Source organism: Carcharodon carcharias, chromosome 15 (genome assembly GCF_017639515.1).
Source record: "Carcharodon carcharias isolate sCarCar2 chromosome 15, sCarCar2.pri, whole genome shotgun sequence".
NCBI classification, from domain to species: domain Eukaryota; kingdom Metazoa; phylum Chordata; class Chondrichthyes; order Lamniformes; family Lamnidae; genus Carcharodon; species Carcharodon carcharias.
In genome coordinates, this window is record NC_054481.1 from 9,975,487 (window position 1) to 9,992,533 (window position 17,047).

General features: G+C 40.5%; 1 protein-coding gene across 6 annotated transcripts in view; it reads left to right on the top strand.

Annotated features, from left to right (window-relative positions):
• brd8a (bromodomain containing 8a) overlaps positions 1 to 17,047 on the top strand; it is an 87,825-nt gene that overhangs the window by 12,690 nt on the left and 58,088 nt on the right. For all 6 annotated transcript variants that reach the window (XR_005945296.1, XM_041206304.1, XM_041206305.1 and 3 more), the window contains exons 8-11: positions 1,520 to 1,653; positions 5,362 to 5,586; positions 9,847 to 9,982; positions 14,015 to 14,191. Coding sequence is in view for 5 of the 6 variants with exons in the window: in XM_041206304.1 (XP_041062238.1) it covers positions 1,520 to 1,653; positions 5,362 to 5,586; positions 9,847 to 9,982; positions 14,015 to 14,191 (672 nt within the window). In the remaining variant the exon portion in view is untranslated. The remainder of the gene's footprint in view (positions 1 to 1,519; positions 1,654 to 5,361; positions 5,587 to 9,846; positions 9,983 to 14,014; positions 14,192 to 17,047) is intronic.

A 17,047-nucleotide genomic window follows, 5' to 3' on the forward strand; every position in this document is an offset into this window, starting at 1 on the left:
GAAATGTAATTCTAATTTAAGCTCATTCTGCATTTCAATTTGCAGCCTATATTAATAATGCAAATAGAGAGAGAGAGTAACATATCCAGATTTGCTGATGATACAAAGCTAGGTGAGAATGTAAGTTGTGAGGCGACAGTGGCTGCAAAGAGAGAGAGATTAAGCAAGTGGGCAACAAGGTGGCAGATGGAGTATAATATGGAGAAGTGTGAGCTTATTCACTTTGATAGAATAGAAAACAACAATATTTTTAAAAGGTGCGAAGCTTTTCAATATTGATGTGCAGAGGGACTTGGACAAGGAACGCAAAGGTAGCATGCATGCAAGCAATTAAGAATGCAAATAGAATGTTGGCCCTTATTGCAAGGGGATTGGAGTACAGGAATCAAGAAGTCTTGCTACTGTTGTTTTATATGTTCATGTGATGTGGACGTCACTGGCTAAGCCAGCATTTATTGTCCATCCCTAATTGCCCTTGGTAAGAGGGCATTTAAGAGTCAACCACACTGCTGGTGGGTCTGGAGTCACATGTTGGCCGCACCAGGTAAGGGCAGCAGATTTCCTTCCCTAAAGGACGCTAGTGAACCAGATGGGTTTTGATAATGTAATGGTCATCATCAGTCTTAATTCCAGATTTTTATTGACTTTAAATTTCACCATCTGCCTTGGTGGGATTCAAACCCTGGGCCTCTAGAATACTTGTCCAGTGACAATACCATTATGCCACCACCAAAAGGACTTTAGTGAGTGCACACGTAGAGTACTGTGCACACTTTTGGTCTCCATATTTTAGGAGGGATATGCTTGCAGTACAGTACAGCAGAAGTTCACTAGATTAATTCCTGTGATGTTCTATAGTGAGAGTCTGAGTAAATTGGATCTATACAGGATTCTGGAGTTTAGAAAAATGAGCAGTGATCTCATTGAAACATAAAATATTCTGAAGAGGCTTGACAGGGTAGAAACTGAGAAGTTATTTTCCTTGGATGGGGAATCTAGAACACTGGGCACAGCCCCAGGATAAGGGGCCAATCAGTCAGGACTGAGGTGAGAAGGGTTGTGAAACTTTGGAATTTTCTATCCACGAGAGTTTTGGATGCTCCATCATTGGGTATATTCAAGGCTGAGAGAGCCTGATTTTTAGCCTTTCAGGAAATCGAGGCATGTGAAGTTGAGAAGTGAAGTTGGGGCCAAAGATCAGCCATGATCGTATTGAATGGCAGAGCAGGCTTGAGGCGATGCATGGTCTACTCCTGTTCTTATTTCTTAGGTTCTTATGTCACCTTCAATCTATCTTTTTCTCGTAATGAAATTGACTTCTAGCTGGTAGAGAAGGTCTTTAAGGTTAATGTAGCTGAATCATGTCATCAGGCTGCTGTACTTTCCACTGAATGATGCACAGTTATAAGTATGAAGGTAACTGAAAAATAGGCAAATGACCATCTAAATACCTTTCTTCTTACGTTTGCAAATGATTTTTTTAAAAAAAATCATCAAAATGTTGTTTTATTTGTTGTAGCCCGTCAAGCAGCAAAAAATGCTCCTAAAAGACTGATGAGCCTGCCCATCCGGTCCCCACTGGAATCAAGCTCTCCTGGAATAGACTACTCCACTGCAGATACACCACAGGCGAGTGAGGAGAACCACAATAGTGTATGTATGAGACATCCTTTTGTAATGTTTTTTTTGCCCCATTTGATGCGGCTCAAATCTATTTTGTCCCTTGGGTGAGCTTAATTCACGTAAAAAGAAACTGTAATAGTCCAAACAGCTGTATTTAATGGAGAAACATAAATACAAGATTAAAGAATGTATTCTTAAGAGTTTAGATGAAAACCACATAGACTCTCCCCCTGCTGTTGTTAATGGTGCTCGCTCTAGTTCCTTCACTTACTGGTTCTATAAAGCACCCACTAATGGAGTAAGATATCTTAAGCTGATTTGAAAAAAAATCTAATCCTTAAATTGCCAATTATCTACAATATGTTAAAAGCCTTGTGTATAACATTCTGGTAAGTGTCACACATCCTTCAACACAACAACACATTATAAAAGCAAAATACTGCATATGCTGGAGATCTGAAATAAAAACAAAGTGCTGCAAAAATTTCTGAAGAAGAGTCATATTGGACTCGAAACGTTAACTCGGTTTCTCTCTCCACAGATGCTACCAGACCTGCTGAGTTTTTCCAACACTTTGTTTTTTATTTCCTTCAACACGTTCCCTGTTCCGGTTTCGTACTAACATCCCATCATTGTAAAACAGCTTATCCTCTGATTCACTCTGAGCAGTCAGGAGAGATCTAGTTACCGAATATATCAAATGCATTTTTATATCAAGAGATCCCATGGTGTTGTTCACAGTGAGCCCAAGGATGCGCTGAAGAATGACAATGACAGGAAGTACCCAATATAAGTTAAACTTTTAACATATAGTGACCTACATACAGTAGATCTACCAAGGTTCTGTTCACATTCATTTGAAGGATTTGCGTAATAATTGCTTTACCCTGATGGGCTTATTCAGTGCTGAAGTCAAATTCTATTTTTATGATGGCACCATGAAATTGCTTTGGGGATTGAGTTCCCTCAGTGTGTCCATAATATTCTAAAATCTAAATGAACAGCCATTAAAATTTTTCATTTGTGTATATGTTAATTTATTAAGTGTATACATTTTAGAAGCTAAATCCTTAAAGCTGAGAGTATATTGCAAGATGATATGTAAAATATACCATTCAGCAGTAAGTACCTGGAATTTTGCAGGATTGAGGGAATGGTCATTGGGTTGGCAGAAGTGGGGTAGGGATGTAGAGTTTAGCATTAATGAGGTAACTGTCTAGGAGCCTGGCAGTTTTGGGATGGGAATACTGGCAGCAAGAGCGGTTAGATTCCTGCGGGCTTGCACCATTTGGGGAGCAATCCATGAAGAGAGGAAGTGGAGGTTTGGTGGAAATGAGGTTTGGCAGAAGTTAGGAGGGTTGAATGTGGAATTTGCTCAATGGTGGATTGCAGTGGTCTGTTAATTTTAACTGAACCTACTTAGTAGGAAACTAGCCTTCTTTCCACAATCTCCCAATTTTACTTACTGTTGTAGTCAAGGAAGTAAAATCGGGTGGCTGTAAAATGGATGGAAAATCCAGACATGTCAATTTCCTGCCAGGTGAGTCAAGTAATTTGAACATTATATTACATGTTTAAAAACAAAGGTTTGTTCATTTTCCCTTGGTTTTTGAGCTGTGTCCCTCACTTTTAAAGTTAGTTGATTGAGATTTGGTAGAGACTAAGTGTTCTGAGAGAGGTGGGCAAGGAGCTGGTAGGAAGTAACATATTTCAGGGCCTTGGAGAAGAAAGGTTAGCAATGTGACAGCAGTTGGAAAGAATGGTTGGGCCGAGACTAGTTTTTTAAGGAGTTGATGTCAGCAGTTTCGAAAGAGCAGGGCAGTTCCTTCAGAAATTGAGCCATTGACAAGCAGCTAGTGGGGGTGGGGTGGGGGCCAGGGAGGTACTTGGGTGGTCAGGAGTAATGTGTGGGAGTTTCCATTAGTGCAGACAGCCAGACTTCATATCTCCCAAGATAGCTGAAAATTCACTTATAGTTTTAGGTATAAACTTTACATCCATTTCTGAAAACCAAATATAAGATTGATCAATCACTAGAATACTTTTTTTAAATTCATTCACGTGATATGGGTGTCGCTGACTAGGCAACACTTATTGCCCATCCTTAATTGCCTTTGAGAAGGCGGTGGTGAACCGGCTTCTTGAACTGCTGCAGTCTGTGAGGTGTAGTTGCACTCACATTGCTGTTAAGGAGGGAGTTCCAGCGACACGATATGGTCCCAAGTCAGCATGGTGTGTGGCTTGGAGGGGAACTTGCAGGTGATAATGTTCCCATGTGTCTGCTGCCCTTGTCCTTCCAGATGGTAGTGGTTATGGGTTTGGAAGGTGCTGTCTAAGGAGCCTTGGTGAGTTCCTGCAGTGGATGGTACACACTGCTGCTACTGTGTGCCAACCTAACAGTTGAAACACAATTAAAAGAAAATTTCATTAACAAGAAATTTTGGCCTCAAATGGTCCAGATGTTCAACCAGTGCAAAACATTATACTCATCCCACAATGTTCTGTACTTGTTGAACCTTCTCATAATAGCGAATTAAATCAAGTGAAGCATTTTAAACTATCTCCTCTATGTTTACTTCTATTCTTTCAATGTTGTTGAAACATTAAATTCAACCTTTTTAGCCCTGGAGAACGTACACCTTTCCGTTTGTATGTGTATGTATATCCTTGTTATGACAATATAGTCTCTCTGCTGCTGCTTTGTTGACATGTACTAAGTGAGCAGAAATTTACTCCAGCTCGGCATTGAGAGGACTAAAGTCATTGTCTTTGGTCCCCATCACAAACTCTGTCTCCTGGCCACCAACTCCATCCCTTTCCCTGGCCTTTGGTGTCATATTTAATCCTGGAATGAGCTTCTGATTCCAGAATCTGCTCAGTCACCTCTGTATCTTTGTCCATCTCAACCCTTGCATCAGCTCATCTGCAGAAACCTTAATTCATGCCTTTGTTTCCTCAACTACTCCTGGCTGGCCTCCCATCTTGCAGATCTGTAAACTTGAGCTCATCCAAAACTCTGCTGTCCATATCTTAACTCACGCCAACTCTTGTGCTTGCTAACCTACATCGGCTTTGATTTAAAAATTCTCATCTTTGTTTTCAAATCCCTCCGTGGCCTTATCTCTTCCTATGCCTGGATTCTCCTCCAACCCTACAATCCACTGAGGTAAGAATCATAGAAACATGTTCCTCCAGATTCTGGTCTCTTGCTTATCCCAATTTTAAATGCTCCATCATTGGAGCCTGTCTAAGCCCTAAGGTCACAATTCCCTCCCAAAACCTCTCTAGGTCTCCTCCTTTAAGGTGTTCCTTAATATCTGTCCTAATATTTTCTTAGGTGGCTCAGTGTCAAACTTTGTTTGTAAATGCCCCTGTGCAGCGCCTAAGCATGTTACTGTGTAAATAAATGCGGTGGAGCTTGGGGACAGTTCCGTTTTGGGTAGTTCCTTTGTAATGACAGTATCCCCATTGTTCTCCACACTCTCACAAACATGTTTAGAAAATTATTTATTTGTGTGTGGAGGTTAAAGAGCTACGATCATTGAATAAGGAAAGTATAGCTAGGTAATCTCATTAATGAGGAAACCTCATCCCGCTATACTAGATTTCCCTTTTTAATTTGATGAGTATTAACTGTAGTTGTGCTCATCCTGTCTGATAGTATATGTTGTAAGGTATGTGTGTAGGCTTGTTGCTGATTTAGAAGGGTATGTAAGAGTCTGTCTTTTCCTTGTACAGCTGGTGTCGATGAACATTGGAAGTACTCCGACTATTCCAGTGATCTCAACCCCTGAGACTCCTGGACCTGCTGTTACCTCCACTAACCTTGAAACTCCTCTGACTCCAGTTCTGGAGGATTCTCCCCAGAAAAAGTTATTGGGGCAGAAGGCCACGCCTCCACCCTCTCCACTGCTATCTGAGCTCCTGAAAAAAGGGAGTCTCCTGCCTACCAGTCCTAGGCTTGTAAGTAACCAACAGGTTTTTTTATAAAGAAACCTAAGCGAAGGGTAAAGGCCTATTGTGCCTAGCACCAAGATTGAACAGAGGATTAGGTAAATTGAATAGTAATGGGTCTAAAAGTATGTGGATTGTAAAGGTTTATGGGTGGTAAGGAATTGCACTGCTTCAAAGTTAATTGTGTGGTGAGTGTAATCTCACTACTCTAACCTACTTGATCTAAAGTGTCAGCGTGAGGTGATACATTTTGGTACAAAGACATGGAGAGTCAGTATAACATAAAGGATACTATTCTAAAGGGTGTGTAAGAGCAGAAAGACCTGGGTGTATATGTACATAAGTCATTACAGGTGGCAAGACAGGTAGAGAGAGCTGTTTCTAAAATATACAGTATTCTAGGTTTCATTAATAGGGGCACAGAGTATAAGAGCAGGGAGGTTATGATGAACTTATTTAAGACACTGGTTAGAGCTCATCTGTTGTATTGTGTACAGTTCTGGGCGCCACACTACAGTAAGGATGTTGAATGCATTGGAGAGACTGCAGAATAGGTTTACAAGAATGATTCCAGGGATGAGACACTTCAGTTATGAGGAAAGATTGGAGAAGTTGGGATTGTTTTCCTTGGAGAGGTGAAGGCTAAGAGGAGATTTGATAGAAGTTTTCAAAATCACGCGGGGCAGAGTAGATAGGGAGAAACTGTTCCCGCTCATAAATGAATCGAGAATCAGAGGGCACAGTTTTAAAGTGTTTCGCAAAAGAAGCAAATGCGAGGTGAGAAACAACTTTTTCACACAGCGAGTAGTTAGAGTTTGGAATGCACTGCCTGGAAGTGTGTTAGAGGCAGGTTCAATTGAGGCATTCAGGAGGGCACTGTTTCTATTTTAAAAAAGTCAGAGAGAAATAGAAGAGCAGATATGTAGGCAAATTTCAGAGAAGTGTAAAAATAATAGAGTAATAATGGTGGCGGATTTCAAATTCCCCAACATTAACTTGGTTAGTCATAGTGTGATAGGTTTAGAGAGAGCGGAATTCTTAAAATGCATCCAGGAGAGCTTTTTAAGCCAGTACGTAGAAGGTCCTGCAAGAGACGGGGTGGTCCTGGATTTAATTTTAGGGAATGAAGCTGGGCAAGTGGTAGAGGTATCAGTGGGGGAGCATTTTGCAGATAGTGACCGTAACTCCGTTAGATTCAAAGTTGTTCTCGGAAAAGGACAAGGATGGGCCAGAGATCAGACTTCTAAATTGGGGGAAGGCCGATTTTAATAAGATCAGATATGATTTGGCTAGAGTGGACATGGAGCAGCTACTTTTAGGTAAATCTGCATCAGAGCAGTGGGACTCATTCAAGAAGGAAATAGGGAGAGTATAGGGCCAACATATTCCAGTAAAGACAAGGGTGGGACCAACAAATCCAGGAAGCCCTGAATATCAAGGGATATACAGGATTGAATAAAGAGAAAAAGGGAGGCTTATATCAGATACCGAGGGCTCAAAACAGGGGAAGCCCAATAGGAGTATAGAATGTGTAGGGGGGATCTTAAAAAGGAAATTAGAAGAGCAAAAAGAGGGCATGAGAAAACGTTGGCAGGTAAAATAAAGAAAAATCCAAAGTTATTTTACAAGTACATTAAGAGTAAGGGGATACCTAGGGAAAGAGTAGGGCACATTAAGGACCATAGTGGTCATTTGTGTGTGGAGCCGGAAGACGGGTTAGAATAGGGTTCTAAATGAATACTTTGTGTACACAAGAGAGACGGACAGCATGGGTATGGAAATCAGGCAGAAGGACTGTGATATAATTAAAGAAATTAGCATAGAAAGGGGGGAGGTCTAAGTGGTCTGGCAGGCTTAAAAGTAGATAAATCTCCAGGCCCAGATGAAATGTACCCCACGCTGTTGAGTGAGGCAGGGAGCAGATAGCTGGGGTGCTGGCAATAATTTTAAATACCTTTCTGGCCACAGGAAAAGTGCCACAAGACTGGAGGACAGCCAATGTGCTTCCATTATTCAAGAAGGGAGGAGGGGATAGACCAGGGAACTACAGGCCAGTCAGTCTAACCTCAGTGGTGGGGAAACTATTGGAAGCAATACTGAGGGACAGAATTAATCTACACTTGGAGAGGCAGGGATTAATCAAGGACAGTCAGCATGGTTTTGTTAAGGGGAGGTCATGTCTGACCAATTTGATTGAATTTTTCGAAGAGGTGACCAAGTATGTAGAAGAGAGCGATACATTTGACATAGTCTACTTGGATTTCAGCAAGGCTTTTGATAAGGTCCTGCATGGGAGACTGATAACGAAGGTAAGACTCCATGGGATCCAAGGCAATTTGGCAAATTGGATCCAGAATTGGCTGAGTGGCAGGAAGCAGAGGGTGATGGTCGAGGGGTGTTTTTGTGACTGGATGCCTGTGTTCAGTGGGGTTCCACAATGATCGGTGTTGGGACCCTTGCTGTTTGTGGTATATGTAAACGATTTAGACTTGAATGTGGGAGGGTTGATCAATAAGTTGGTGGATGACATGAAAATTGGTGGGTGGTAAATAGTGAGGAGGATAGCCTTAGATTACAGGAGGATATAGATGGGCTGGTCAGATGGGCTGATCAGTGGCAAACGAAACTTAATCCGGATAAGTGTGAGGTGATGCACTTGGGGAGGACAAACAAGGCACGAGAATACACGATGAATGGTAGGACCTTGGGAAGTACCGAGGATCAAAGATTGGTGTGCATGTCCACCAGTCCCTTAAGGTAGCGGGACAGGTAGATAAGGTGGTTAAGAAGACATATGGGATACTTGCCTTTATTAGTCGAGGCATAGACTATAAGAGCAGGGAGGTTATGCTGGAACTGTATAAAACGCTGGTTAGGCCACAGCTAGAGTATTGCATGCAGTTCTGGAATCCACATTATCAGAAGGATGTGATTGCACTAGAGAGAGAGTGCAGAGGAGATTTGCCAGGATGTTGCCTGGACTGGAGAGTTTTAGTTATGAGGAGAGATTGGATAGATTGGGGTTATTTTCCCTAGAGCAGAGGAGATTGAGGGGGTCATGATTGAGGTGTATAAAATTATGAGGGGCATAGATAGGGTAGACAGGAAGGAACTTTTCCCCTTTGGTGGAGGGATCAATAACCAGGGGGCATAGATTTAAAGTGAGGGGCAGGAGGTTTAGAGGGGATGTGAGGAAGAATTTTTTCACCCAGAGGGTGGTGGGAATCTGGAACTCACTGCCTGAAAGGGCGGTAGAGGCAGATACCCTCATAAGATTTAAGAAATATTTGGATGTGCACTTGGAATGCCATGGCATACAAGGCTATGGGCCTAGTGCTGGAAAATGGGATTAGAATAGCTAGGTACTTGTTTGACCCATACAGACTTGATGGGCCAAAGGGCTTTTTTCTGTGCTGTAGACCTCTATGACTGCAAGGTTATGGGGAAGAGGCAGGAGATTGGCGGTTATCGGGAGGAAGCAGGAGATTGGCACTAAGTTAAAATGCTCAGAGCTGGTGCAGCCACGATGAGCTGAATGGCTGCCTCCTACGTAACAATTCTGTGATTCTTATTCTTGTGATCGGGGGTGCATTGTTTTTTGGTCCTTTCATTATCAGATAACAAATACCATTACGCGCATTGGTAATGACCGTATCTCAAATACAGAAATGGTACCATGCTCCCAGTTGGCCATACAGGATCACAGAATTTTAATGACAGAGAAGCAGGCCATTCGGCCCATTGTGTCTGCACCGGCTCACCAAATGAGCATTATGACCTAGTGTCATTGACCTGCCTTTTCCCCGTATCCTTGCACATTGTTTCTATTTAAATAATCGTTCAATGCCCCCATGAATGCCTCGATTGAACCTGCTTCCACCATACTTCCTGACAGTGCAGTCCAAACCCAAACCACTCACTGTGTGAAAAAGTTTTTTCCCTGCGTCACACTTGCTTCTTTTGCAAATCACTTTATGCCTGTGCCCTCTCATTCTTGATCCTTTTATGAGCAGGAACAGCTTCTCCCTATCTACTCTGTCCAGCCCCCTCATGATTTTGAACATCTCTATCAAATCTCCTCTTTCTTCTTTTCTCCAAGGAGAACAGTCCTAACCTCTCGATCTGTCCTCATAGCATAGCTTCTCATATACCGTTGTGTATATTCTAAATTGGTATTATATATTTATTACTTACCACACCAGTGGATAAGATGCCTCTCACATCATATTAACAGACAGTGTCTGCCTTTTGCCCCTTTCCCTGTTTTAGGTCAGTGAAGCTGAGCTCCAGGTGAATTCTAGCCACATTGCTAGTCCAAATGTACATGTTGAAATGGGGACAGGTGTGTCAACTCTGCATGTTCCAGAGCTACAGTCCAGTGTACCAGTGTCTCCAGCACCTGCAGGTAACAGTTTTAGTGTTATTCATGCCCATTTCATTGCCATTTCACAGTAGAACCATGACAAGTTTGTTTTATCTGCTTTATGTCAACTTGTTTCATCTGATTTTGTTTACACAAAGGAATGCAATTTGTGGTTCTGAGTCCTTGTATTTGTAATTAGATTTAATTTAACTTTGTTCTGTTGACTGGACATTCAATCCATATAGCTTCAGCCAAAGGTGAGACTTAAGCTGATTTACATCGGCAGGTAGACTGTTTTCTGTAAATAAGTATTAAAGATGATTGCTTTCCAATAATACCCACTAAGCCTTACTTTAGATAACTAAATGTACTGAGAGAAAAAGGAAAACATGGAAATGAGCAGACTTTGAGGTTGGAGTCTGGAATAAGAACTGTTGATTTGAATATAAGGTGTTTTTAAAAGTTAAACTGTAGCAATATTTGATGCATTTTTGTTCTCTCATTCATTCTTTCTTCCTCTTCACCACCCCCCCAACCCCCTCCAACATCATTCTCTTTAGATAAATATTATACTTTTAGAAGTGTCTTGCTGGCCTGACCAGAAGTTTCTTAACCAAGATTTGTTTTTCTTTTTTGGAGCTGTCTGTCCCTTTGACACTTGCACTCGTGCTCATGTATTCAACTCCATTATGACTTATAGTTCATGTGATGTGCTGCGTCATTAGAGTGATGCAGGGTACGATAGCTTATCGATATAGGTGAGTTCAAATTCCATCATAGCATGTTACAATCTTAAATATGTCTGGTTATTTGTGGGCCAGCACTAGAAAAAAATGATCCTGAGTCGTTAAAAACCCAAAAGTACTCATCCAAAGTGCTACTTCCACAAGGTTTTCTTGGTGGAATCAGTCGGCTTGTTTCTATTTAGCACATAAACAGGGAAAATTTAGCGCACAGGAGGAGGCCTCTCGGTCATTGTATCTGTGCCAGCTGACAAATTGCAATCCAACCTAATCCTATTTTCCAGCTCTGTGGTACTCCAAGTGATTTTTAAATGGGGTAAGAGTTTCCATCTCTACCACCTTTTCAGGCAGTGAAATCTGCACCACCCTCTACATGAAACAGATTCTCTCAACTCTCCTTTAATTCTGTTGCCACTTACTTGAATTCTATGCCTCCTGGTTATTGACCTCGCTTCTAAGGGAAATAAATCTTTCCATTCCACTACATCCAAGCCTTGCATAATTTTATAAACCTCAATTAAATTATCTCTCCGCCTCCTCTGTTCCAAAGAAAATAATCCCAGTCTTTCCTCATAGTTAAAAATATCTAATCCTCACAACTTACTCATAAATCTCCTCTGTACTCTCCAGTGTAAAATGGTGACCAGAACGATACTCAGTGTCCAGTGCTCTGGCTATGATCTAACTAATGCTGTGTATAGTTCTAGCGTATCCTCTTGATCTGATATTCTGTGCCTCAGCTAATAAACAAAAATATCCCATTTGCCGCCTTAATCATCTTATCTTCCTGTTCTGCCATCTTCAGGAACCTGTAGACGTGCATCCTAAGTCCGTTGGTTCCTCTACTTCTCAGCACCCTGCATTCACTGTGTATTCCCTTGCCTTGTTTCCTCTCCAAAAATGCATTGACTTACATTTCCCTGGATTGAATTCTATTTGCCACTTTTCTGTCTACTCGACTTTACAGCTTTTTTCCCTTCACTACCAATCACGCAGCCAATTTTTGTGTCACCTGAAAATTGCCCAGTTAAGGCCTATCCACAAAATGCAGATTAACTTAAAAGCCAATTACTGCTCAGTCATCAGCTAAGTGATGACAAAGGTAATCAGTGATCCCATGACCTGTACCTACTTATTAACAGAGCAGTTAAAAGCAGATTATTAAAGTTCTGCCAGAACTGCTTGGTTTGTGACTGTCACAGTCTTGGTGCAGACACGCTGCTCTGTCGCCAGTAGCCAAGGAACCTGAGCAAAACTGATGTTATCATGAAAACCCTTTAGTGGCTGGAGTCATACCTGATGCACAGGATGACGATCATTGTTGTCAGAGGCAAATCATTGCAGCTTCAGATATCCTTGCTGGAATCCTCAAGGCAACATCCTTGACCCAACCATATTTGACAAAATTTTGTCTGGTAAATTCCTGTGAAGCACCTTGGTTGTTTTTGTTACAGAAATGCAAATAATGTTGTTGCTTCATTAGCGATCTTTGCTCTGTCAAAGTCAAAGTGAAGCTGTTTGCTAAAGAATGCAGTTTTTTGCTCCATTCAATAATGTTTCAATAATGGATCAGCTTGTGTCAACCTGGCAACATCCAAGCTTGGGCTTTAAAATGCCGGGCAACATCCATGCCATTTAAGTGCCACGCAATGGCCCATGCCTACCCACTTCCTTTTGACCAACAATGGCATGACCATTTCCAGATTCCCAAGATCAACATCCTGAGGGTCACTATTGACCAGGAGCACAACTAGACCAGACACATCAATACAGTGGCTACAATTGCAGGGCTGTGACTTAGTACCCACCATCTCACCCCTCAATACCTCTCCACCATCTTCAAGGCCCAAATCAGCAGTGCGATGAAATACATGCCTCCAATCTAGTTGTGCACAGCCACAGCAAACCTCAAAAAGCTTGAACCATTCAGGTCAAAGCATTCTGCTTGACCATCCCCCTACTATTGATCCAATTATCCATCCCATTCATCACCAAACCTTGCTACAATATATGCTAAACAAAAACAGAATTACCTGGAAAAACTCAGCAGGTCTGGCAGCATCGGCGGAGAAGAAAAGAGTTGACGTTTCGAGTCCTCATGACCCTTCGACAGAACAGTTCTGTCGAAGGGTCATGAGGACTCGAAACGTCAACTCTTTTCTTCTCCGCCGATGCTGCCAGACCTGCTGAGTTTTTCCAGGTAATTCTGTTTTTGTTTTGGATTTCCAGCATCCGCAGTTTTTTTGTTTTTTACAATATATGCTACTTGGAGGAATCACTGCAGAAAATCAGCAAGCTTACTTCAACATGCCACAGCTCTGTAAGCTGTACCATCAAGAAGCACAAGAGCAGCAAAATCATGAGAACACCAAAACCTGCATGTTCCCCTCCAGGCCTTGAACTACTCCAACTTGGATGCATGCTGCCTATCTTTCATTGTCATTTGGAATTCCCTACCTCGAATTCTGGTGTCTGAGTGTTCAACAATTACTGGTTGTCAGTAGGTTCTTGAATGTTATCCAATTGAAATTGCTCTTAGTTAACAATTTTTTCTTATTTTGGAGAAGTGTTCTCTAGCACCATTCCTCTATTTACTATCTTCAGGAAGAATGTTAGTGTAGGTGCTCATAGCTTTTTGATTGCGTAAGCAAGTGTACACCCAAACTGTAGGAATTGATTACTAGAAAGTGGGTGACAACAGATTGTGAATCTTATTACTTTAATTCCTTTTCCTATCCCCTTAATTGCACAATCATTGTAATTTGCAAGGTAGTCGAGAATTAACTTTTCCTGTTAATTGTCATGGACAGAATTATATGTTTGTTCATTTTCATTCTGTTGTTCCAGATATTGGTTCAGTCTTTGTTATTTTGTGTGGTGCTATAAATGGATGCATCCATTTGCTCTGGTGTGCAATATCATAGATAAGGAAAGAAGCTAATCAATATCATTGTGAACAGATGGGGATAGATCAGGTTACTGTCAATCCACATGATAGCACTGGCAAGAAAATTCGACTGTCATATTTAGTTTTGTACAAAAGTAGAAACAGACCTGGTCTCTTACATTGTATACAGTAGCACAGAAAGGGACAGACCTAGTTGTTGTGTACATGGAATGGTTTGAGACGGTGATAGCTGTTGTCATTGTTCTGTGTTGTATTGTCTTCATTGGAGTCTTTACTGCATGCTTCTGCATCAAAAACATTTAGAAAGTTAAGTACTTAGTGGGTTTGGATATCATTTAACTAAATAAAGAACTTGTGTATTGAAAATGGTTGCTGTTGCTGACTGCATTAGCTTTGTATGTTTCTTTGTGCACTTTGTGTTAGGAGCCCCTACTCTGTCCAGGCTTTTGGAGGCCGGCCTCTCGCACTTCACGCCACCTTTCGTTCCCTTCTCTACTATCAGCAGTGAGGCACCACCTCCAGTTAAACCTTTGCAAAATTTAGCTGACCAGGTGTGTTCAGCCGGCACCACAACAATGACGCAGGAGAGCAGCGGGACAGGTCTGTCACAAGGCAGTCTAACCTATCGCTGCCAGATCTCAGAAAACATACAGTAACCTAATATCCTGTTACATTTAAAGATTGTCCCAAACTTACAGATCTGGATATAGAAGAAAAATTCCTGGCAAACTGATGGGGTTTCAAACAGACATTTTAAAAATATTACTCATGGACAAATGTCTTTTGGTTCATTAGCACTATGTTATGACCCAGCAGTTGGTAAAGCTGAGTTATTTAAAAATCCCAGAGGGAAACTTTAAACAACTGTCATAACCTATATTTTGAAGTGGTATGTTTGAGATGCAGCTCTAAATTCAGGAATCAGACCGCCAGTTCTCAAAAGGTTTTATATCAACTGCTTGAGGCATTTATTAATTTGCACAAGTTAAATATATACACATGGTTACAAATTATTACTATCATAACTTTTAACAAATTCCAAAACTAATCTCCATTAAGGCAACAGCAACCCATAGACTTAACCAGACACCAAGCAAAACATTTTCACTTTACAAATTCAAAATGGGGTTCCTTTCACTTTAGTTCCTTGCAGACACAGTGGTAGGCTTACAGGCTTTGATCTTGCATTAACTCTGCCCTGCACACACGAAACTGCTATCTGTTATACCCAGCACATCTCATTGAATGTAAATTCTCATTGTATCACTAGCCCCTTTGAACTCCACCTCTTCTAACAAAAAACCCCTTTCATAGCACCAATTTTATTAGTGGTATAAACATTGCTTGGTCTTTGCTAGCTAGGTGCCAGATTTCATTCCTTTTCTTGAATGCTCTATTCCAAAAAAAAAGCAAATGCACTCTACCTCTCTTACATCTCAAAACTAGTATACATCAAAGTACCCAGACTAGCTGGTTTTAATCCAATTAAGACACACCCACAGACTAAACCTCTATTTAAAAAAAAGAAAATAATTTAATATAAATAAATAGCTTCATGACACACCATATGACACTGTGCTAGAATAAAAAAAAAGTAACACTATACAAATAATGCAAATATCCAATTCTGACTGGAGTTGTCTTTTTAACATTTAACTAATATTTGTCCACTGTACTTTTTATGAAAAAGATTTTTGGTATCACGTATAGCTAAAAGTTTGCATCCTTAATCTAAATTTTCACTTATAAACTTTTAAAAAGAAAACACCTTTGCACAATTAAATTATTCCAATTGGAGAAACTTTGAGAAATATTATAAATGGGAAGGTGTGTATTGATGTGTTACTTTGGAAATTCAATGTCGTTTGGTACAAAGTAATATAACAATGACTCTGATCCCCAAGCAAGATGGCTTTGAGTGAGGTGTACTATTAGAGGTACAGGCTGAGCACCTTCCTGGAAGGAGGGAAATTGGAGGGAGAACCATTCCTGAGCAATGGCCTATGCAGTGTTATGGCTAATTATGGAGTCGCATTGTATGAGGAGAGAAAACTTTGCATAACAATCATCAAAAATTATGGAGAATGGGATAGGATATATTCTAGAGAGAATAAAATGCATATGATCTGTATTGTTGAAGATACATATATGCTAGTTGGACATATGTGATATAACACTGTGGCTCTAATATCATAAACCATAATAAAATAAGAACAGATTTACACAGTTATCTAGTCCACAAAGCTTTTATTCTTCAGCACCAAAAGTCTATCTGTCCAGTCATGTTAGTTTAATAGACCTTAACACCACTAACTCTTCAATTTCCAATGCCTTTTCTTTAAAATCCTGTGTAGTAGAAAAAGTGGGTGGTCTATAACATCAATATTATACCAGAAGGTAATGGGGCAATGCAGAAACAATTACACTGTGCGATGCAAAAATGTGGCATTTTTTAATTAAAATATCAAAGTACTGCTGTATTAAGAAAAGTTAAGTGGCCAGTGCTGTTATGGATGTGGTACAATCTATGAGATTAAATAACATGTCAGAGAAAATTGTGGAATGAAACTTGGATATGTGGCATTGCTGTACTTGAGGGGCTAGAGAACACTCTTGTGATTGATGTTTTGTTCATTGAAACAAGTTATGAGTTGATCCATTGTGATAGTCCAAATCCTGATTAACACTGTGCCTCTGAGTCCCATAAATGCCTGTCCTTTGAACAGGGGCCACTCAGCCAGACACTTGGAGACCTTAAGAGAGGCAAAAGAGTGTGATAGCCAATGAAGAATTTTATTGGTGTTTTTGTGGATTTTCAGGTGGAGCATTTTCCTTCCTAGATAGAAAATCTCAGGTTCCTTGAAAGTGTAATTTGTAACCAGGAGTACAGTATAATTGGTCCCATGTTTCCACAGAGGAGCTATTAAATCATTCAGTTCCTGTAGTACCAGGCTTTTTTCCTCGTTTTGGAAGTCTAGTACCAGGAATATATGTTTGTAAGAATTGTTGAAAGAACGGAGAAATTTAGAGTTGCAGATATATGGATTTTGAAGGTGTGCATGGAGTTAGAAAGGGCCACAAAAAGGCAAGTGGAATTCGGATTAAAAATAGAAGCATTAAATTAAAAAAGCAAAAATAAATGTTGAATTTATGCAGGACATTATTTAGATCATAGAGTATTGCTTGCCGATCCGGTCACATCCTTGTAGGAAAAAATTACAATCCTGAAAGGGTGCTTAGAAAAATCACTGGAATCATAGCAGGAATGAGAAATTTTAGGTTTGTAGAAATGGAAGTTTTCAAAATTATTGAGGGCTTTGAGAGAATAAATAGTGAAATATTGTTTCCACTGTTTGGCAAATTAATAAGAGAGTATAATTTCAGGATTGTCAGGAGAAGAAGGAAATCAGAAGCAACTGACCAATTGATGTGGTTTGCTGCACTGCGCATTGGAAA